The sequence below is a fragment of the Dicentrarchus labrax genome, unplaced genomic scaffold, assembly GCF_905237075.1.
Source record: "Dicentrarchus labrax unplaced genomic scaffold, dlabrax2021, whole genome shotgun sequence".
NCBI lineage: Eukaryota > Metazoa > Chordata > Actinopteri > Moronidae > Dicentrarchus > Dicentrarchus labrax.
In genome coordinates, this window is record NW_026136716.1 from 9279905 (window position 1) to 9302500 (window position 22596).

Consider the following 22596-nt stretch of genomic DNA (forward strand, 5'->3'; position numbering starts at 1 on the left):
TTTATGTAAAAAGGAACTAGTAATTAAAGTCAGCTTCATTAAACAGATGACTGACCTTTGAATTGACAATAACTGTCATACATAAACCACAACTTAGTATATTGATCATCATTGTCATTGATTCTGGTACTCGTTTACTATATTTACTTATTTACTACATTTAAAATCTCAAGTAAAAGGTACAGGAGGACTATCAGCAAAACATGCCTGAAGTCTAAATAGTATAAATATTTAGACAGAAACTATTCTAATATTGTAACTATTATTAAATGTTATGTTAGTGGATAGTTAACTGATACTGATACATTCATGCATAGAGATGGTGCTAAATTTAAGTGTTGGTAGGTTTTTATCAAAAAACATGAAATTAAATAATTAAATAACGGTCATATATGTTTTGTATTTAAAATCAGAATCTGTAACATCTGTCAGAAATAGTGCAATATTTGCCTCCATAAAAGTACTCAGACCTTAAAATTAAGTAAAAATACCAATGCAACAGTGTAGAAATACAGGTAAAGGTAGTTTACTGGCAATTATTAGCATCAACATGTACTTGAAGTAGCAAAAGTAAAAGTATTCACCAAGCAGAATGACCCATCAGACTGATATAGGCCCCTGTATGATATAATTGGATCATAATTATTGATGCATTCTGTAATGTAGAGATAGAGCTGCTTTTAATTAGTTTATCCTATAATAATACACCACAATCTATTTGTTGATTATATTTTAAATTAGTAATGTGAATGTGTAAGGAACTAAAGCTGCCAGGTGAATGTAGCGCAGGGGAAGAAAAGAGTATTACTTAATAATGATAAAATTAGACTATATATATATATATATATATATATATATATATATATATATATATATATATATATATATATATATATATATATATATATATATATATATATATATATATATATGTATATATCTTTTACTGGTCCAGCTGCAGGGTTGCTGATGGGAGTAGTAGTGACGTGTCGGTGACGCAGCAGCACCCCCTCCCTCAGTTTGACGGAGCAGCTGCAGGAGAGTTTGATTCTCATCTGCACACTGAGGGCTGCGAGTCTCCTGCGGGCTGATCGAGGACAGAAAGCCGGTAAGTTGCATTATAAAGTCCCGCAGACTCATTATGTGAATATAAAGTTTGAATGCACGAGTGTAATTAAGCGCTAATTTAAGATCATTAAGGATATTGTGTTTGAAACCCAGGCTTAATAATGATCGCGATGAACGGACAACGAATACAGTTTAATACTGTGACACTTTCTTTTTAACAAAAGGATAAAGAGGTTATTAATCCCTTAATGTTAATATTGCAGCAATGTGTTTTATTGTGCGCTGGCTGTCCCATAAATAGGCTTTTTAATTATTAAGGCCGTTTTAATTAACGTGCAGTGGCTGAGATTTGAAGCGCAGCGTGAGTGGAAATCTTTAATCACATGTACGCTGACACCAGTGTATTTCACACATATTTAATGTCATTTAATTCAAACCTACTGTATTTACAGAGTTACATATTTACACCGTGCACTGTTAATTCATGATACTGTAGCCTAGATAATGGTTACTTAAGTACAGTTTGAGAAACTCTAAATTTGTAATTGATTTCCATTTTACACTACTTTATAAATATTGTAGAAATATCTGGCTTCTTCTTAAAGATTCAAGTTTTAAACAAAAATGTGCAGTTTATAAAATATACAGCACATAGGCTTATATATGCATAATTGATTAAACTACCCAACCAATGGCAGCTTCACCTCCACCAGCTGCAACATCAAAATACTACTGAAACCCACTAATAAAGTATATAACGGTGTAATATAAGAAGACATGCTGCATAATTATCTCCTTTGAAGTACATTTTGAGTCATGCTTTTACTTTATAGGATCTGATTACTTCCTCCACTGCTGCATGAGGAAGAAAAAAAAGGTGTTTTATGAAGTTTATATAGATGTTCATTAAGAGCATCCTGACCTTTTTAATCCTTATAAAAACAAGATGTCAGACATTTTACGAGATGCCAGCTCAGCAAGGACCTCATAAAAATCTTACAGTCATGGAGTGACTCAGTAAACCCAGATGGAGATGCTTGGGAAGCAGACTAGTTAACACTTCCACCTTATGTCCGATTAAATATTTAATTTATGACGCTCTGTGCTTTGGTGTTTCAGTCAACAGTGAAGTGTTAAACAGCTTAAGACACAAGAATTCAGACACATATTACTGTCATTTCCACAGTGCAGTCATGCATCTCCGACTGAAAAACACGGCAGAAGTTAAGCCCCTGCCATATGTGTCTGGTCGATAGAAGTGAGCTGCTGGATATCGGCTGAACTTCAAAAGGCAACCCTGGTGGCCTAAATCTTGATAGGATATTCTTTTGACACGCATCACCGACGTGGAGTAATTATCCTTCATCTAAAGCATCAAATAGTTCAAATTTAACATTTTGTTTTACTATATAGAAGCCTAGATCGCTTTATGCTTACTTTAAGGCTTTTCTAACACTTCATTTAGCTTTGTTGGTAAGCAAATTCTCTACCAAGGCTGCCGGTGTAGTTTGACCATACAGTATCTGATGTATTCAAGTTTGAATTAAGGTATTTGAACACTATTATACAAGTATTTAAACCATTTCTGGTTATGTCCACCGGTAATCCTGCCTTCATGTGTTCCTCATATTCTCCCGTACAACACAAGTTTTAAACCTGTCCATCTGCATATTTCCGTTAAAAATTCCAAGCAAATAAGAGCTTTAAATCAAGACGAGTGAGACAAAATGCATACAAGTATGCAGCTGATGTCTAATAAATCTATTCCCTAAATATTCCTTCGTAATATAAAATAATCACAATCACTTTCAACCATCAGGTTTCATTGTGGTTTTGGATGAAGATGACGTTCCCAGTAATATTTACAATGTTTTGGGATCATTCGTGTGTGTCTTAGTCATAAATATGTTATCTCTGACAGCACTTTAAGGCAGCACAGCACTGCCCGCGGACAGAGGGTGAGAAGTAATCAATTTATGACTTCTATCAGACTTCTCTTGGAAGTAACTTGATCTTTTTTTCTATGTCTATTTTTTGCAGTAATATATTTGCAGAAAACACAACTTAACCTCTGAACTTCTGATGATGGATTTATAGCGTTGGACTCAGCAGACAAACCCAACTTATCTCTGGTATGAAGAGGTCACAAGCTCGGTCATGAGTCAAAACAGTATTTTAAACTTAAATCTTGTTCTTTTTTAAAAAACTTATTTAAACGTGTTTTCTGGATGAGAGAACGAATGTAAACAAAATGTGACACTTTTGTTCAGATGGATGCATCGTTGCTATGCCTGAATTTACAGTAAAGAACTACTTTTTGGTAGGAAAACACTCTCACAAACTTTATCCCCTGTTGTCAGGGGAGACGGGAAGATTTAAAACCTGCTCTCCTTCAGATTCTTTCAGGCCTGCGTGGCCTTTTAACTGGGACCCGAAGGAGTTGGGTCAGTGCTGATTGAACCCTGAGTGATATAAACCCTCTCCAGTTGTAACAGGGAGCCATTGTACCTAATCCCCGCCTCTCAAACTCAACCCCAAATTTTACTCCAGACATCTATCAGACAGCTCAAAGTTGGAGAGCTAATCTCCAGTTTTCCTTTCAGCGTGCAGCATATCATTATGAGCTATACAGTAGCGCTAGTGCTCTAATGAATGCAAGCCCATGAACTGAAAGACTGAATCGTTTCAAATAATACTCTATGTAATTAGTCCGCGTTTCCAGAATTTAATTTATCATCTGTAGTGCAAGCAAGGTTTAACTGATGGTGTTGAAAAACAACTAAGGAAACGCACTGTATGGAGTAACGTCACAAAGACACATATGGGTTTCCAGACCTTTCTGTTTGTGGTCATTAGTTTCTACCATGGTCCAAAGATATGCAAATATAGAGATTTGGCTCCATTTGTTTCAATGCTGCAATTTAAAAAGTTCAAACCTCAACTTACTTTAGCATTTAGTGTAAACCTATTGAAATGTCTTGTATTGGTCCAAAAACTCCAAAGATATCCAGTTTACTATCACAGGACACTAGAAACCATTAAATATTAATGTTTTAGAAGCTCTAACCAGGGAAAATGTGGCTTTTGCTTTCAGAGGATTCAGAGTATGCTGTTTGAGCACACAGTGCAGGACAGTATGGTTATTCTCTCTGCAGCAAAGATGTGGATCAGTTTTATTGGGGCATGCATAATGCAAAGAAAACAAGCATTTACAACCCACTATGCCCGGGGATAAAACATAAAATAGAGTCAGGGGCAGTGGAAGTTGTCGCTGATCTTGCACAAATCTACTGATCTCAATTCACGGGCAAAACCAGGTCATCTGGTATTTAATTTATTGATTGACATCTCAGTGAATCTAAGAACATTTGCTAGAGAGCGCTCTGCCAGGACTGTAACTGAATACTATGAGACGTCGAGGTAAATGAAACAAAATGAAAAAGGAAATTAAAAACGGATGCTATTTTTTTTACTAACAGTAATAAGACTGCCATCAATGCTATAATAATAGAGTGTAGCCTGTGTATATTTAAATCTCAATAACAATGAAATTAATTCCTGAGCATGTAGCACAGCCGATGATGTTTGTTGCTTGCTGTTATATCAATGACACACTTTTCTTGCACACAAACAAGTACTGCTTTAAATCTTTGTAAACCAAAGGCACTTGGGGATCTTCTCTCAATATTAAAAGACTACGTGAATTAATTAAACTCATACAGTGACAACACAAACTGGAATGTCCCCAGTTTATTTGATCTGCTGGCGTTGAGATGACACATTTCACAGCACCATCGTGCACCGTTTGAAGTAATACACTGTTGGATATTCTGAAAGTAGTTCAAACCTTTAGGCTATGTTTATGTTGAGGAGTTATTCTTTATGGTATATGTTCGTCACGGACTTGTCAGCTCCTCCTTTGGAGTCAGGAATGAAAAACGGTTTCCCCTTCTGCACAACGGTGGCCACAGTTGCCCCTGATTTAGAGATGTTTAAAAGGATTAACACGGCAGCTAAGAGGATAGTTCTTGAATTCCTCAGTAAAGTCTGTCTCATAATGAGGAATGTTCGTTCTTAAAAGACTCTTTATCTCACTGTAAACTCCTGTATCTGTTAGCCTAACTCAGACTGTGGTTTTAAAGGTTTAACAACTTTTAAAAACAATTTATAAAAACTTGTAACAGGAGATATTTGTACTACTGCAGGAGGACGAGACTTATTCCATTACAGTACCTCAAGTAATCGTCACTAATGTAGGAAATGTTAATCAAAAGTTTGATAGTGCAATGCAATACAGCACTGTTACACATTTTAAAAAGGACCAGAAGACTAATTTCCTCCTCTGAAGGGTCAGCAGTGGGCATTTTATTAATGGGGCAGTGAATCTATTTAGTCAAGGAACTGATTTGGAAGTAAAGAAGGTCTAGAGGGGGACATTTCCTCCTTGAGCATACCTGCTGTTGCAATCTCCGGTTTAAAGGAGTCAAGAGTAAAAGACAATGCACATGCTGACTTGGCACTACCAATGAATGACCCCTTGCTTGACAGAAAACATTTGGCAAGCAAGGACTAATGGCTAAATTCCCTGTGGGCAAAAAGGGCTTGGAATTAAAACATTACTAATGTTTATGTCAGAAATAAAGTTAATAGTTATAAGTCTTCCAGTCCTTTGTAACGCAGTTATTTACATCCAGGGACAGATGCTGAGAGGAAAAGCGTAGACTGGTAGGGTTTCTTTTGATATTTAAATAATGAAGAAAGCTCCCAATATGAGCAGCACAAACAGCTGATCACTTTTAGAGCAATTTCTTACATTATTAGACTTTAAAAAATACATTTGTTTTCATATTCTCCACTCATTACAACTATGAGATAATGACATATACACATCTTTTAATTTTGTATTTTAAAAAAAAAGTTATATATATATATATATATATTTCAGTGTACTTATTCTATGTGGAAAAGTGATGAAACATTACTATAGTACCCATTCTTATATATTCTGCAATTTGGATTATTACTGCTTAATTCCATTTTCAGGTACCCTTCCTGGGGATTTATCTGGTCTGCTTACGTTCTTTTCTCTCCCACAGTGTTTTCCTGCCCAAACAGAAAAGTGCATGAAAGTACTTTGGACCAATGATGGAGGCCTGGCCAACACTGGCCTGGGTCCTGCTAATGACCAACATTGCTAATTGGCAGAGAACTGTCCAGTCCCGGGACTTCTCCTTGACAGATATCATCCTGCTGCATCCCTCAAGTATGAGCATAACCTCACTATTTGCATAACTTGTGTTTTGACTGTAAAAATACTGTAACCATATTGCCAGAGGCATTTTTAGCCACACTAGTGTAAATGCATCAATAATCGAACATTGCCAGGGACCAAGCTCCAAGGACACTAGAAGACAGGTGTCGAAAGCAAAAGCTATTTATTTTGTACTGACATAGAAATAAACAAATCAGCTGAACAAACAACTAAATGGACAACAAATGAAACATGCAGAGGGTTTAAATACACACACAGGCTAGCCTGGAGACACATAGGGGGGGACATGAATAAACAATGAACTGTAACATAACATGTTAAACAGTACAAACAAGGATTCAGTAAAGAAATACACATCTATACTTTTACTGTCAGGGACAATGTTAGCTTCCACTTCTTGCCATTAGCTGGTGATGCAGTCAGTGGTGGACTCCACCGTGGATGCATGAAACAAGAAAAAAAAAAAAAAAGGCACAGCATTAAAGCCTGATAATGCAGCAATATCACAATGTTAACTAAAGTGTGTGCAAGATTAGTTAATATGACACGTTGTGTCCCCGTACAGAGCTGCATTTACTTTGGATCAGAATAATGAAACACGCATTTAGTTTTGTTTGAGATCCTTCTAGTTCCAGAAATGTGTTCTTAAAATCATTCATCCATTCATCCATCCATCCATGGCTACCCTGTCGCCCTCTAGCTGCTGTTGAAGACATTGCAACAGGTTTTGTTCCTGTGATTGAGAAGTGGCTGACCCTGAGACCTAGAGCTGTCCCAGCTAAAACACAGCCTGATTCCCAGTACAGATGTGACTCTTCTTTGATCACTGTGTCAGTGCAGTTCAGTAACCAGATGATTATTCAGACAGAAAACAAATATTATATAAAAAACCTGGCAACATCCGTTACGTAGGTGATGAGCATTATCCCAGACTGTGGGCTTTGTTTTTCAAAACACAGACACACTCCGCATCACGCCAGCAGGCTTCAGATTTATTACTTTTGTTGCTGAATCAGCAATCACATCAATAAAGAACAAATAAAACAATAGCGTGACTGAGCAGTCACACTAATAAAACATGCCACAGTGTTGATACACCAGCTGCTTCACGGCCACGAGCTGATGTGTGCAGTTCCTGGTCTGTGTGTACCTGCCAGACGGCCAACTGGGAAAAGAGAGAAGCTGACCGCACAGACTTCCAGACCCCAGGAAGGGTTGGACATTTTGTAAACTGGAAAGAGTCGGGGGTACGGCAGCAGTCAGTTGCCCTCTGGTAGCAGGTGGAGGTGCAGAGGAGACGATAGCTGACCTCCCATTTCCTGCTCGGGAAAAGAGATGAACAAACCTGTATCAAGAGCTAGAATCTGGATGGATTTGGGAGCCTGAGGAGAGGCAAAAGATACCTGGGAAGACCAGGTCTGTGGACCATATGTTTAAGCATAAGCTGTGCAGTCTCTTTGGCAATGAACAGCTTGACCTGAGGAATAAAAAGCACCTGAAAGCACAGATGTTCTGGGGACAAAGAAACAATTGGCACAACACCCACTGGGGGGGCTGGAGTTGCTGGTGTGACCACTTTACCTGACATGTGATGTCCCAGGTGATCATGCCAGTGACGGAGTTTTGGGAGAGAACTGACTTACCTGCACATTGGTGGCGTTAACCTCCACCTTAAACTGATGAAAGAGTTAGGACAAGTGCAGTGGTGAAGTTCCGTTTGAGCTTACCACAGAAAAGGCAAGTTTCAAGAGATAAGCAGTTCAGGAACAACACGATTGAACTGTAGTCCCCCCCCCAAACCTCCACAGCTGCCTGTGGTTTGATGAACTGACCTCTCACAAGTTTTAATCTTCCAGCATGAACCCTAGAAAAGGACACGGTGGACAAACAAAACTTACCTTTCTCAGTCTTGACTAAGCTAGCCACCTAGATGGGGACAGAAAGTGGTGGTGTGGCTCATTTGACTTAAAAGTCATACACTGAATTACAGAAATAACAAATTGATACCCCCATCAAAAACCAACATCAAACACATACTGGAATATGAGGTTAGGCTGAACAAACGAAAGCCTCATCAGGTTCCTTTTTCCCCTCCACAATAAGGGTACGACAAGAAATAAATGCAACTGAACGGAATAAATGGCCACAAAAATGGTGACAAGCAAATAAATATAAATAAATCATAAGTCGATAATAGAAATAATTTTAAATCGGCATATTGATTCAATCATGATGAAATCAGTTAATGTAGTGACCGCTGTCACAAAGTACCCACCGCCATTTCCCCAACGCCCAAACAGATATACATTAATATGATCTAAGTTTGAATGAATGAAGAGAAAAAATGTCAAAAGCAAAAAAAAAAAGTGCACCAGTAATGATAGTTGTTAGTCAGAAATAAATGCTGTCGGCTTGGAATCGACTCCAGCGCCCCATGACCCGGCAAATGATAGGTTATTGATAACGGATAGATGGAAAACCATGCTGAACATCATTTATTTTCACTCAGTGTGAAAACTAAACCACAGCTCGCGGGGTAGCTCACAACAACAAGATCACACACACACACACACACACACACACACACCTATCAGTAATAAACTAATTGTATGCATAATCCATGATGACGAAGACACAGAATAATAGATTCATGACAAATAAAAATCACATATTAGAGACCCCCCCCATGTTTTCAGAGCAGCTCATCTTGTTAGAAGTCAAGCTCCCCCTGAATCCCTGTAGATGGCAACCTGTTTGCTACAACTTTAGATAGTTGAATTGTTAGATACTGAATTTGCAATTTTCATTTTGTAATATTGTGAATAAAAAATAAAAAAAGACTATTTAGGTATCAACAAATCTGTTCTAACTTGCCCCCTAAAAATATTAAGTAGCCTACCTGATGAAGTTCCCTATTCGGTGTGCTAAACTATTTTCATCTGGATGTTAACAGTAAGAGCACACAGTCTGCAGAGAGTAAGTGAGTCAAGACTGACAGTAACTGTAATTATATTATTACTATTATAATAATAATAATAATAATAATAATAATAATAATAATAATAATAATAATAATAATAAGTGGCATCACCACATCACACAAACTATAGAGGTCTCGAAAACATGGTTCCCTACCCTGTTGCAGTGGGGTAAGAAGGGTTTAATTTAAGCCACATCCATAACTCCTCTCCAAATTCTTCAGATTACCCTATTATATTTCAGCAGACTGACTTTACTGTACACATTGTCCTTTTCCACCTTGGCGAGATATTGCTGGCAAGGAATTGTCAGCCTTCTTACAGGAATGTGCTTTTACCCAGACAGACAGTCTTTGATGTTCCACTCATCATGTGTATGTTTTTTGTAGTTCCTTTTCTGTTGTGTCCTTTTCCATTGCTGTTTGAAACCAGAGAACATGGATGTTGCTTGGCATTGCGTGGCATTCCCAACGGGGGTAGTAATCCACAAATATGGGTAGATAACGTAGTTTCCATTAAAACTCCTCGGAAAAAGCACCTTGACTTCCACTCCATGTATCTCCAGTGGACCTTAACACTTTAGTTTGTGATATTTGGCTGTAGGTTGGATTACTTAGCAATAGCCAGAGCTGTTTTTGTAGACCGCGGCTTTTCATGGAAGAATGAAGCAGCTTCTGACATAGTTTTGCATCTTTTCATAACCAGGAACGCTTAATTTGGTAGATTATAGTGTGTCCAAGAAGCAGTTGGGGATGAGATGTTACATCATTTATTGGGACAGGGTTTTATTTTGTTTGGCACTGACCTGACACACTTGGGAGATGCCAAGAGAGAAGCAGTGTTGAGTTTTGCCACGTTGAGTGTTAATTGTTTGGTTTGTTGTCAGCTGACTTTAAAATGGACTCATTGGTATACTTCTCTCATGGTGAGTAGAAAAAAAATGATTCCTGACCTTTGGAACAAAAAGGTGAAATGTGGTTCAGAGCTCAGAAAAAGCTAGTAAGTAGACAATAAGATTTTCTTCCATCTACATTGTGGTGGTTGTTTAGAGATTTTCCAAGGCTGCTCATTTAATCCCACACAATGTTCCTCCTCCTGCACCTGTGTGCTTGATCCAGGTTCCAGTTGACCCAGTCTAGGGGCTCTTGGACTATAAACTAAACGGGTGACAAATGGTGTCCAGTATCTTGTGGATTTGGAGGGATGAAGCAATGAGGAGTTTCAGTATGACACTCCCGACTCATCTGGGAGTTGCGGTGCCTCCACCCAGACGATGTACTGCAACATATGGGAGCTACTTGTTGAGGAGGGGGTGCTCTCACAACCACTATCCATGGTGCTGATCCCACTGGAGCGAACATAGGCCCTTCCTTAAGAATGTGTTGGCACAGATTATGCCTCATCTTCCCACTGGAGATTGCTATTGCATTACTCAGGGCACACTTGTTAAATTGGTTAACAAGCACAAAACAACATTGTCATACTTAAAGCTGACGGACCTGTGGGAGGAGACACTGGAGAAAATCTTCAAGTGGAAGCTAAAAGTAAAAACAAGAGCTGGTGGAATTGAAGCAAGGAATTGAAGGTTAAGTCGGTAACCATGGCTTATAGCAGGTTCTCCAAGCCGGTCACTGTAGAGGACATTCTGCATCGTAGTAGTGGCAGAGGGGATTGCAATGTCTGTGGCTTAAGACGGAGAATTGAAGACAATTGAAGGTTTTGTTTATGAAATCATGAATGAAGTTGCACTGTTACAACATCTAATTTGTTGCATTGATACCAAAAAGGCAAGTGCTGGAATCTGCCCCATACCCATGGGACCCACTGTACAGAGCAGTGATGACTGTCTAACTGCTTCATCTGTCAATAGCAGTTCTTTCATCTAGAATCGATGTATAGCAAGTACAAAGCATATTCTCTGTGGTGTAAGTCAAGTAAGGTGTGTGATAATTACCTGGTTAAGGTACTTTGAGTCCAAATCAACATGTAGTTATTTGTTCTTTTTTCCTCTGTCATCACATCAGAGTTGTCTTCAGTCTGTCCATTACTGTCAGACTTCCTGCAACCAAACCTTCAGACTCCTCCCTTTGATGCTGGTGCTACTCGACTTTACAGGTTTACTGGACTGTGTCAGTTCTTTTTACATATTGCAAACACTCACGAATGGGTTTGAGAAAGGGCTTGGTTACAGAGGAGATCATCCTTTTCAGTGTGGCACCATGTAACGCAACTGTCCCATGGTCAATGTTGAACTTCAAAGACCTCCTCTCGTGGTAAATAAAATTGTTACTTTGTTATTAGTTTTATATTTTCCTCCTTTTCTGTTGTTCTCCTTTCAGTCATATAGATCTGAAAATGCTGCTCCCGGTTCACCTTCGCGCCGGGTCCAGGGTCCTGTTTACTCCGTCCACTGGCTCTTGGACTCTTACTGGGTGTGAAATAGAGTCAGGTATCTTGTGGATTTGTAGGGATGGAGCCCTGAGGAGCATTTCTGTATTCTTGAGCATCACACTCCTGACCGATCTCATCTGGGAGTTGCGGTGCTTGCACCCAGACCATGCAGTGACAGTTGGGAGCTGCTTACTGAAAAGGGGGTGCTCTCACAATCGCTATCCATGGTGCTGATCCTGCGGTGTGCACTGGAGTGTACACTGACATTCCCTGAAGACTGTGTCCATGTTCATGCTGGTATCCCTGCTAGTGGGTACCAGGTGTCACTGCAAACAGTCACCAGAACAACTCCTGTGCCCAGACCATGTAGTGCCACCATTAAGGACTGCTTGTCAAGGACAGAGTACCTTTGCAAGCGCCATCCATGGTGCAGATCCCACTGGAGAGGACATAGGCCCTTCTTTAAGAATGTGTTGGCATGCTCACAGGTATTCCTAATAGTGGGTAAAGGTATCTGTACACACAACTGGTAGACCAACTCATCAGTCTTATCCCATTAACCTGCGTGTATTCTATATAACCTCTGTGCTCTCTACAGAAACCCTGGTTTAGAAATACCATGAATGGGAGGCAGTGTCAGAGTAGTTAAAAAGTCAAACTTTGAATTTATAGTTCTCCAGCATTTAAAGACAGTCTTTATATTTAAAGCATTTATTTTAAAGCATCTCCACTGGAGATTGCTATTGCATTACTCAAGGCAAACCTGTTAATTTGGTCTACAAGCACAAAGAACATCGTCATACTTCAGCTGACGGGCCCGTGGGAGGAGACACTGGAGGAAAACTTAAAGTGGAAGCTCAAAAAAAAAAAAAAAACAACAGGAACTGGTGGAGGAATGCACTGGCAAGAAATTGAAGGTTAAGTTGGTAACTATGGAGGTCGAGGTAGGAGGTTCTTGAAGCCAGTGACTGTGGAGGACATTTTGCATCATATCATAGTGGCTTAAGATGGAGAAGCAGTAGTTTAGCCCCATAGCGTCCAAAATAAAGACTCTTTGAAGTGAAGTGATTGCTGACAACTCAAGGTTTTGTTTTTGAAACACAACACACTGGTATTTACTTTGTTGTGTATGTTCCTTGATCTGGACTATAGTCTGTCTCGAGAACACTCGTACAGCTATGACCAACTTTAGGCCTAGTGGATTCTTTACACTCATTCTGAAGTACAGCCGTCACAGAGGACCATCTTTCCCCCTGTCAAAGCTGCGTATGGTCTACCTGGCAAGCAAACAACGCTTATCAACAGGTAAATAATGCACAAAACTGACGCGTGGGAAGAGGTCATGTGGGGTGCATTCATAGTTGAGCGTGGTCCCTTTCCGTATATTGATCTAGAAGACTCGTGCCTCAGCCAGGATAGATCCTCTCATGGCAGCACACAGCAACTCAGTAAATACCAGAGTGCCATTTGAGCCTGTAACTATATTAGTATTAACATAAAGCAGGGAGAGTCTAATTCAATTCAAAAATTAATTCCCAATTCCATTTATCATCCTTTCAGTTGTCAGCAATACAATCACAAACCATAGAGCTAATCCACTGCTCCTGCCTCTTCAACCACTACCATGCCCCTTCCCCCTGTGGTCTTCTATACCTTGTCAGTGCACTTATCCACCAGTACCTGTTTGAGAGACTCTCTTAAGGCTTCCTCCATTTTCTCCTCCCATCAGCTCAAGTTGGTGATGGTATTTGTGCTTTCAGACCATATTAATAGATCAGGCCTTCATTCAACAAAAGGACATTCTTGTTAATAAAAACTAAAGCAACTTAGTCTGACTCCAAACACTGAAGTGCCATTATGATAAACTCAGAGTTTGACTTTCTACTAAATTCTATCACATTGTTTCTCATGTTGGATATTTCAAGAGTAGGCTATTTGTAGAGAGATTACAGAGGTTATACAGGACACACATAGATGAATATGATGAGGCTGAGAGAGTTGGTCTAGTGGTTGAGTGTATGATACGAGTACCCGCTAGTCGCAATACCTGTCAGATTACCAATGCGTTCCCAAGGGAGTACCACTGTCCCGTCCAGGGCGCGCCGTGGGATTTGCACAATGCATATTGCTTGTGATGACATCTTTCTCAACAGGCTGCTCTTAACAGTCGCACTATACGGTCAGGCTGCAGGAGTGGCTTTAGTAACTGTTTGTAGTGAAACCTTGTGCCCGCAAGCAGGAATATCTGCAAGAACAAAAGGCGCACTCTAAAGGAAATGCCTGCATACACTCGAGCACAAGCTGTGGGATCAGAACCATGGGAAGCGTTTGAGAGAGTGTCCCCTCCTCAACAAGCAGTTCTAAGCTGTTGTACTACACAGCTTGAGTGCAGGTGCTGCAGCTCCTGGATGACAATAGGGTTGGAAATGTGATGCTCAGGAATACAGCAATGCTCCTCAGGGCAGCATCTCTCCCAATCCACAAGATCACAAGATCAGAACTCATCAGCTGCCAGAAAACCCGCCTCTTGTTCAGGAAATAGTAGCCGCAAACATGGAGACAGCTTCTGTGACTCAGCCTTCAAATTAAGATCTCAGATGATAGCCAAAGCTTGTTCAGGAAACAGTAGCAGTAAACATGGAAACAGCTTCTGTGACTCAACCTTCAATGTAAGATCCCAGATAGCAGCCAAAGCTAATTTCCAGGGGAGAGGATAGGATTGTGTCTACAGCTGTGCAAGTTGAATGGTCCTATAACAGTGCCTGATGATGTCCTCTGCTTCCAGAAAACCCACCTCAGCCTCTTGTTGAGGAAATAGTAGCAGTTGGTAACTCAGCTGATACTTAAAAGCAGAAAGGCAGAAGACTAGAAAAGGTTGGGTGGAAACTAAATCAAGACTAGGAATTTACTCCACACATTCATCATTGTGGGATACTTGGCATCCCTAAGAGATGGATCCAGCAGATTAAATGTTTCTGACACGACCTCCTCCACAATAGGAACACATTGAATGTTTTCAAATGCGTTATAGTTGCATAGTTGGAACATCTCATTTGAGTCCAAATCGCCTCATCAACCGTCGACTGTCAAGTTTGAATGAAGTGGGTTGTAAGATTATTTAACAGGGCAATTAAGCTGGTTTTGGTTGTTTATTAAAAGCTATGAGAGATTGTTACACGTTGCAAACTTATCTTTCATCCTCCAGCTGAAACTACTGGGGTTGGGATCTGTAATCCTCCTCAGTTTCTGGCTCTTGTTGGTCACAGTGGTTGCACCAGAGCAAAAGTTTTGGGCCTCCCAGCTGGTGTGGTCTCTGAAAATTACAAAAGGACAAGCCCCCCTCGAATTCAGGGTCATACAGCTGCACGATAGTGTTTGATGGCCATTTACATGCATTCCTTTTTCCTAGAGAGGATGCCGTGGGCTCTGTTTGACAATGGTGGAGGCGTCTCCAATTCAGGGGGTGTTCATGGCAGCATAAGAGAGGTGGCCTAAATGACTTGTAGGTTCTTCACTCGGCCCTTTCCTCTCCAAAGAGGGCATGGGATCCACCTGAAGACTGCAGAGCCAACGCTTACATATGAGAACCATCTCATGAACACAGTCACTCACTTCCTGAAACAGCAGACTGAACTTGCTTATAAAATGCTATATAAGCAGCTTCAAGCGAGGCACATGATTGTTCCTTTATTTGTCCAAAGGTAGTAATTTGTCCATGTATCTGTACTAGGTTTCAAGAACAGATCGACATGTGGATGCTCCACTTCTGATAGCTGGTTTATTAAACTTTTTGAAGGAGATATGGGCTGTGGTCTTAAATTAAAGTTGTACTTCCAGGCTGCAACCACTTTTTATACACATTTGGAATTTTACTGCTCATGCTTACACATAAGCCTTAAAAATCAACGTTATCAGCACCGATATGAGTATAGGCGCTGTGGTCTCTGCTTGTACTATTGATATTTTGTCTCCTGCATATTGAGGTACTTTGAAGCATTAAAACTGTATCTCTACCACCACTTAAATTGAGAGTCTTCACAGGAGAAGTGGAGTTTGTTACCTTTAAGCAGTCTTCTTGCCATGTTTTAAAGAAGGATGTGAAGAGCTCAGGATTCACTGCAGTCAAGATGGCAGCAGCATTCAAGCAATGTCCTGGTAAAAACAAACAATTTCTATTTTGAGTGGATGTGACAGACAGACAGAATTCGACTGCAGAGTAGATTGTGAAGCCTCCTTGTAGCTCAATTGGTAGAGCTGGTACCTGTAGCACTTTATTGTCTGTCACTCTCTATCATTCCCTGTCTTAACAAGTAAAGGCAGTAACTGCTTCACTGCAGTTTTGATGGCAGCAGCGTTCAAGTAATGTCCCGGTAAAAACACAAACAATTTCTATTTTAAGTGGACGTGACAGAGAGAATTCAACTACAGATTGTCCGTTCTCTTCAGGCAAAGGTAAAGTGGTGAACACAGACCTATATTCATAGTCCGTGTGTAATGAATGTCATCTTGATTTGATAATTACATTAAAAATATACTAGAACAGTTCCCAGTCTTAATTAAAACTTTATTTCTACCACCACTTGCATTGACAGTCTAGTTACCTTTAAGTAGTCTTCTTCCCATGTTTTGAAGGAGGATGTGAAGAGCTCAGGATTCACTGCAGTCAAGATGGCAGCAGCGTTCAAGCAATGTCCTGGTAAAAACACAAACAATTTCTATTTAGAGTGGATGTGACAGACAGAATTAAACTGCAGAGTACATTGTGAAGCCTCCTTGTAGCTCAATTGGTAGAGCTGGTACCCCATATACCAAAGCTGTAGTAGCCATGGGTTCAAGTCCAACCTGTAGCACTTTATCACTCCTTCCCTGACTTAACAAGTAAAGGCAATAACTGCTTCACTGCAGTTTTGATGGCAGCGTACAAGCCATGTCCTATTAAAAACACAATTTCTATTTTGAGTGGATGTGACAGACAGAATTCAATTGCAGAGTAGGTTGTGAGGCTTCCCTTGTAGCTCAATTGGTAGAGCTGGTACCCCATGTACAAAGCTACAGCAGCCACAGGTTCAAGTCCAACCTGTGGTACTTTGTCACTCTTAAGTAAAGGCAACAACAATGATAAAACTACACCACAACAATTCCCAGACTTAATCTCTCAGTGTGTTCACAGGAAGTATGTTATTGATTTGGCAAAGCAGGAAATATGCATGTTGATTGTAACCATTATGTCAAAAAAGGCTGTCAACATTACACCGTGCCCTTAGACTTTCAGGTAATCACAAACAATTAATTTCACTTCAGTCTTAAATGTTCAAGAACTACAAAGAATTTAAGTAAATAGGACATTGTTGAGTGTATTAGAGTAATGGTCCAGAGTCAGAAACGTTTGACCAAACACCAAAAAGATAAGTAGAAAATTATAAAAATATACATGTATCTATTTGTTTTATTGTTTTTATTAACAGTAATAAACTAGATAGAGAACTGGATTCACATTCCTTGTATCCAATCCAATAAAAATGATTCTGATATATTGAGTATATGAGCACTGAAATTAGCCGACCCACCATGTCTCAGTGTTTTAATTGTTGAATATAAAATTCTCCCTAATTTTCCAAAACCTCTGTCCAGAAAAATAATAAAATATATATATGGACATGACCTTTGTGTCCTCAATGGGAGCTACAGCCCTGCATACAGGTGGTTAAATCAGTAATCTAACTGGAAAAAAGGACATTTAAACATTAGATTTTCTTGAACAAATTCTAAATTACATTTAAAAATTCTAAATAAAATGACATATCTAACAAAAGTGCCAAAGGATACAGCTTTATAGCTGGTATCAGTGCTTGAATTATCACGTCATTAGTTTTCACATTTTCATTTTATATGTATAAATAAATGATTGTGGGACCAAATCTAGAGGAAATAAGTAGCAGCAAACCGAGTCAGCATAAATATTATATAAACTATACAATAATACTTTTTTTAAATCCTAAAGTATTCTTAAACCAGACACCTGACAGGCTTTTATCCAGATCCTCCACATGCAGTTTACGTACCTCAGGCACATTACAGCTCAAACTAACTTCTCTGTAACCTGCAGCCAACAAACAGCACAAAGCTCGGGCCAACTCTAAAAGTGATTTCATTCATTTCCTTTGAAAGTTAATTTGAAAGTTAGCGATAGTTTGGGCGCCATCAGATACTGGTGTCGGTTCGGGTCCAACCTGGGGCGCCATGTTGTGTGCCACCTCCTGACTCTCCAGTTACATCAACATTGTTACTTTACATTCATTAACATGGTTTTTCAATCAGTTGGACAACATTTGTCTTTGATATAGGCGGTAATGGGTGCTCTAATTAGCCTCATACCGTTTCTGAAACACATTCAAACAACTCTCAGCTTGTTTAGATGAATTGTTTGTTTCCAATCTTCTGCAAACATTTGTTGGGTAATTGTGGCAAACAGCAGTAAACAAGCTCGAAATGGTTCTGCTCCACTTGGATGTTGAGAACAACGTGTGGACAAGAAGAAACCATGTTGGACAGGTGCCCTGCACAGTGCTTTTGAACAAACAAACAAACAAACAATTGATGCAGGAGCTCGGCGTCTACCTGCACCTCAAACAACTCAACACCCTGATGGCTCGAGGATGACTTTTTTCCCTTTTAATACTGACACAAATAATTAATAATTAATTAAATACAGAGCAGCAAACACGAGCGGAACATACCTACCGACTACAGTTTGTTCTGGCCTTCATCTCCACCAACTCCCGGCCGAGCTCGTGTTCAGAGGTCAGAGGTGTTCAGGTGTCTCTTCAGTTTTTAATTCTCACTCAGTTGCTGACAATCTCATTCAATCCACAATCCAGCAGTGCTTTCAGCAGTTCTGGGCCCAGAAGCATAAAACTCTTTGTAAACGCTGAGCGGACTCACGGTTTAATTTTAAACATTTCAATCACGGTGGAACTCGTCTCCACTCCCACAGTTATCCGTAAATGGTAGTAGAAACGCCCCCAAACACCGTTTGCATATCGATACTTCCGCTCCACCCCTAATTACACGTGTCACGTGACATTGAGAATAAAACGGAAGTGCAATTTCACCGACTGCGTTTAATCCGCGAGGTTCTCCAACACAGCGGCTGTCATTACGCACGACTGTTACGCACGGATGTGGCTGGCGTCCACATAATGAATTCATTTATATATATATTTCACTTTGTTTGTATTTTATATGTTTGTATACTGTTACATATATATATATTTCTGTAAGTCACATCTGAATTGTAACCCCCCTTTTTGCAATAAAGATGACTTTGAAATAAAATAAAATAATATATATATAATTCAGGCGATCAGAGATTAATCTATTGCAGGGTCAGCTCAAGAGGGTTTTTGATTGTTTTAATTTTATTAATCTTATCTATCTTTTTTTATTCTTTTTTATTATTATTATAATTTTGAACAAAGCCTTGGAGATTTTATTTTTGGTAATTGAGAGACGATAAATGTTTTGTTGTATAAATGCAATTTATGTTCCCTTTGAGAGAACTTGTAATTATTTTTTTAAGTTAAATAAAGTTTTGGAGAAAAAAATTAATTAATTAATTAAAATAAAATATTCACGGGGTGGCCACAAGGTGGCGTCCGACTTTAAGTGGTGGCAGAAAGATAGCTGATTAACCACAAACACATATATCAATATTTGCTGGGAAAAGCCCCCAAATGAAGATATTTTAACTTAAAAACATTAAATTACTTTGGCACATTAGAAAAGCATTGAATATAAACATTTAATGGTGCCATTAGAAATCAATGAATTCTTTAATTTAATGATCTGTTTGGAAAAATTAGGATTTGTTTATTTAACACAATATTACGAAATAATCTCAATTAATGTGTTAAATTTGACAGCAAACTGGGGTGGCAGGTGGGTGGCCAGGCTTTTTTTCACCGCCCCTGGTCTATAGAGCTCATATTGAAACCGACTTTACACAATGTTTCAGATTTCAGGATAAACTTAAAAGATCATTAACAGGGAAATTATGTCTCAGCAGTAAGTAAAAAGAATTCATCACTCGTACATCATTAAAATTATTTAGAAACAGAAAAAATACACACATACATTTAGGACGTGCAGTTTCTAGTGAGTTTATTTTTGCAGCAAATGTCAACACACATAAATAATAGATTCAGTGAAGATATAAGAAAAAAAAAAGATAAAAAAGTGAATGTCAGTATCAGACATCATAAACTCAGAGTGCTGACGTGTGTCTGTCTGTCCTCCACAGCTACGCCTCATCCCGGTGGCTTCAAGTGCTTTACGTGTCAGGACGCTGCAGATAACTATGAGTGTAATCGCTGGGCGCCGGATGTTTACTGTCCAAAAGGTACATCAGCTTTTTCTCATTTTGCTTCTATGTGTGCAGCTCAACTGACTCCCCAAAGACTGTGATCATTTGCACCCTCTGTTGCTGTTGTACTTACATATTTACACATATATTAAAACCAATTATCTGCATACACTATAAAACCGGATGAGTTCATTAAAAATTGTTCAAACGGATTACATCAGGAATTTTAAGTAAAACTAACTTAATTTTGTAAGTTAAATAAACATTCTACATCAAGTAGCTTTGGTAATTTTGACTTATTTTTTGTCATTTTTATTTGTACTGTGAAAACAAAATAGTAAAAAAAGTAAAAGTTAAAATAACAACACATTACAGTTAATATTAATAAAGAAAATATAAAAGTAAGACTTCGGTATGTTGAATTTAGTGAGCAAGCACACATGATTATATTGAGAGAGCTGCAAACGTGGGTGCTGTTTTAGCACTGATATGAATCTATTTGATTATCAGAAAGGAATTTTGGGGCATCAAACTCTCCAATATTTCTAAAATATGAGGAAGAGTGTGTGGAAATAGTAAAATAATCCAGACATAAAGGTGTGTCGTGTCTTCTAGATGCCAGATACTGTTACACACTCCACATGATGGACAGCCATGGAGACAGTGTGTCTGTGACCAAGCGTTGTGTGACCCTGGACGACTGTCTGTTTACAGGCTGTGCTGATGTGTCTGGTAATGGCTATCAGGTACGTGGAGCCTCTGGATTAAACTGCACTAACATCCGCAACCTGATACTTGTATCATCTAAATCTGGTCCATCAGGTGTGCTCGTCCTGCTGCGAGGGGAACATCTGTAACGTGTTGGTGCCGAGAAATGAGAGCAGCGCCATTTTCTCCTCGACTTCTCCTCTGGTCAGCTCGAGCAGAAGTCTTCTTCCTGCGACGCTGAGCTACGGCATCCTCATCATCATCATCATCATCTTCACAGCTGGACATGTTTGAGAGGGAAACTCTGCGTGAGAAGTGTCACATCATTAAAAAACAGAAGAACTTTTTGGGTAACTGAAAAATGAGCTAACGGTGAAGAACAATGCTAAATGCATTTCCTAATGTCATTGTGTTAGCCGGTACATGCAGCATCAGACCTGAGACTGTTTAATGTGTGCTGCTCAGATTGATTAGATCAGCTTTATAATGATGAGTTTACAGAGTTTAGTCACAGAGGAATGTTAACTTGAAGTTTGAACAAATAGAGAAGTGACGACCTGTGTCCAAGCCTGTCACTGTGGCACCATATTCCATTTACTTCTTCCTGTCAGACAAAATTTACATTTTGTTTAAGATTTTCTGCTAATTTATTTATAAGTGTCAGTATTAATGTGAGGCTGTTGTTTTTTTAACCCTGTCAGTGTGTGTTTTTGGAGGTTTCGTAAATATTATATTGCTTGTGAAATCAGTTATCACTGTTTGTTGTTTTTAATAAAGGTATGAACAAAATCAGATTTTTTTCTGTGGCAACTGATGACTTTTTGGGAGAGGCGGGTGTAATAATTTGCTTTCAATGACCAGTTTAAAGGTTCCATATGTAAGATTCTGAAACATGTATTATTTTCATTTATTCATCAATTTCTATTGCCAGTGTGTAAACGGGTTGTTTACACGGTTCAGATTTGGGCTGCTGTTGTCTGCAGTGTGAACGTAGCCATGGTTTGACACACAACAATAATTTGTGTCTGATGTTTTTCTTTTCCTCAAAATAAGTACAATTTCCACAGTAAAATCCATAAAAAGGCATCTTCAAGAATCAATTCAAATGGCTTAATTGTAAGGATCTAAAGAAGTATCTATTAGTATACAAATTTTGTTCATTTCTTACGTTTTCCTGCCATTCTCAGTGTGTGTGCACTGGGGGCAGTATTCTGTGCAGAGAAGCTCAAACATCCAACTGGAGGGAAAAAAATGTAAATTATTATTATTATGTTTTTTGTTTTTTTTTAAACAACTGTGTATATATTTAAAATGTGTAACTTTTGAGAACGTGTGCTTTCAGTGTTTTTTTTTAAAAACATTGAATGAACATAGAATGTTCTGGAGTTCCATACCTTTGATGAGTTCCATACCTTTGATGAGTTCTATTCCTTTGATGAGTTCTATTCCTTTGATGAGTTCCGTTCCTTTGATGTGTCATTCTAGAACTTTAGGATGAATTCTGTTGTACAGTCCATTTCACTGAGCTCCAGAGATCACAGTGAACAGATCTACACAGACCTTCACCGCGAGAACAACTGACTAGTTACATCCATGGAGAACGTACCGGATCTCAACATGGATTACAAAGTAAGAAAATCTAGCCTTGAATCACACAAACACACACAGAAGTTGAACTTGACGGCTACAGGGAGAAAGTTTTCACCTCCTGTCGGTTCAACTTTTGATGAAACACATTAGATTTATAAAAGAGATGTCTTCCAGTTATGTAGGATCAGCTGTTGGGGAGATAATAAAAATAAAAGTAGTTAGTGTAT

The 22596-nt window shown here is 39.0% G+C and overlaps 1 protein-coding gene and 2 long non-coding RNA genes across 4 annotated transcripts; 1 reads left to right on the top strand and 2 right to left on the bottom strand.

Moving 5' to 3' along the window:
* Positions 1–1021: 1021 nt before the first annotated feature.
* Positions 1022–21573, top strand: LOC127378732 (ly6/PLAUR domain-containing protein 6-like). Of its 2 annotated transcripts, XM_051427956.1 has the most exons (6): positions 1070–1108; positions 3109–3200; positions 6165–6331; positions 20009–20107; positions 20687–20817; positions 20894–21573. In XM_051427956.1, exons 3-6 carry the CDS (start codon positions 6211–6213, stop codon positions 21071–21073), a joined length of 531 nt encoding a protein of 176 aa, XP_051283916.1. In that variant the 5' UTR covers positions 1070–1108; positions 3109–3200; positions 6165–6210; the 3' UTR covers positions 21074–21573. The 2 variants fall into 2 exon arrangements, with proteins under 2 accessions (XP_051283914.1, XP_051283916.1); XM_051427954.1 differs by lacking the exon at positions 3109–3200 and having other exon boundaries at positions 1022–1108.
* Positions 15771–18660, bottom strand: LOC127378734 (uncharacterized). Its single transcript, XR_007888151.1, has 3 exons — positions 18451–18660; positions 16311–16402; positions 15771–15861 (listed from the first exon to the last, which is right to left on the bottom strand). It is a non-coding gene; the product is annotated as an uncharacterized LOC127378734 (long non-coding RNA).
* Positions 21008–22437, bottom strand: LOC127378735 (uncharacterized). The gene is made up of 3 exons (XR_007888152.1): positions 22192–22437; positions 21948–22016; positions 21008–21083 (listed from the first exon to the last, which is right to left on the bottom strand). It is a non-coding gene; the product is annotated as an uncharacterized LOC127378735 (long non-coding RNA).
* Between the last annotated feature and the right edge of the window lie 159 nt (positions 22438–22596).

Excerpts from the sequence above, each read along its gene's own strand:
- LOC127378732 (XM_051427954.1), top strand. The coding sequence starts at position 6,211 with ATGATGGAGGCCTGGCCAACACTGGCCTGGGTCCTGCTAATGACCAAC. Across the intron at positions 6,332-20,008 it reads CATCCTGCTGCATCCCTCAA|CTACGCCTCATCCCGGTGGC; the intron begins GTATGAGCATAA and ends TGTCCTCCACAG. Across the intron at positions 20,108-20,686 it reads GGATGTTTACTGTCCAAAAG|ATGCCAGATACTGTTACACA; the intron begins GTACATCAGCTT and ends CGTGTCTTCTAG.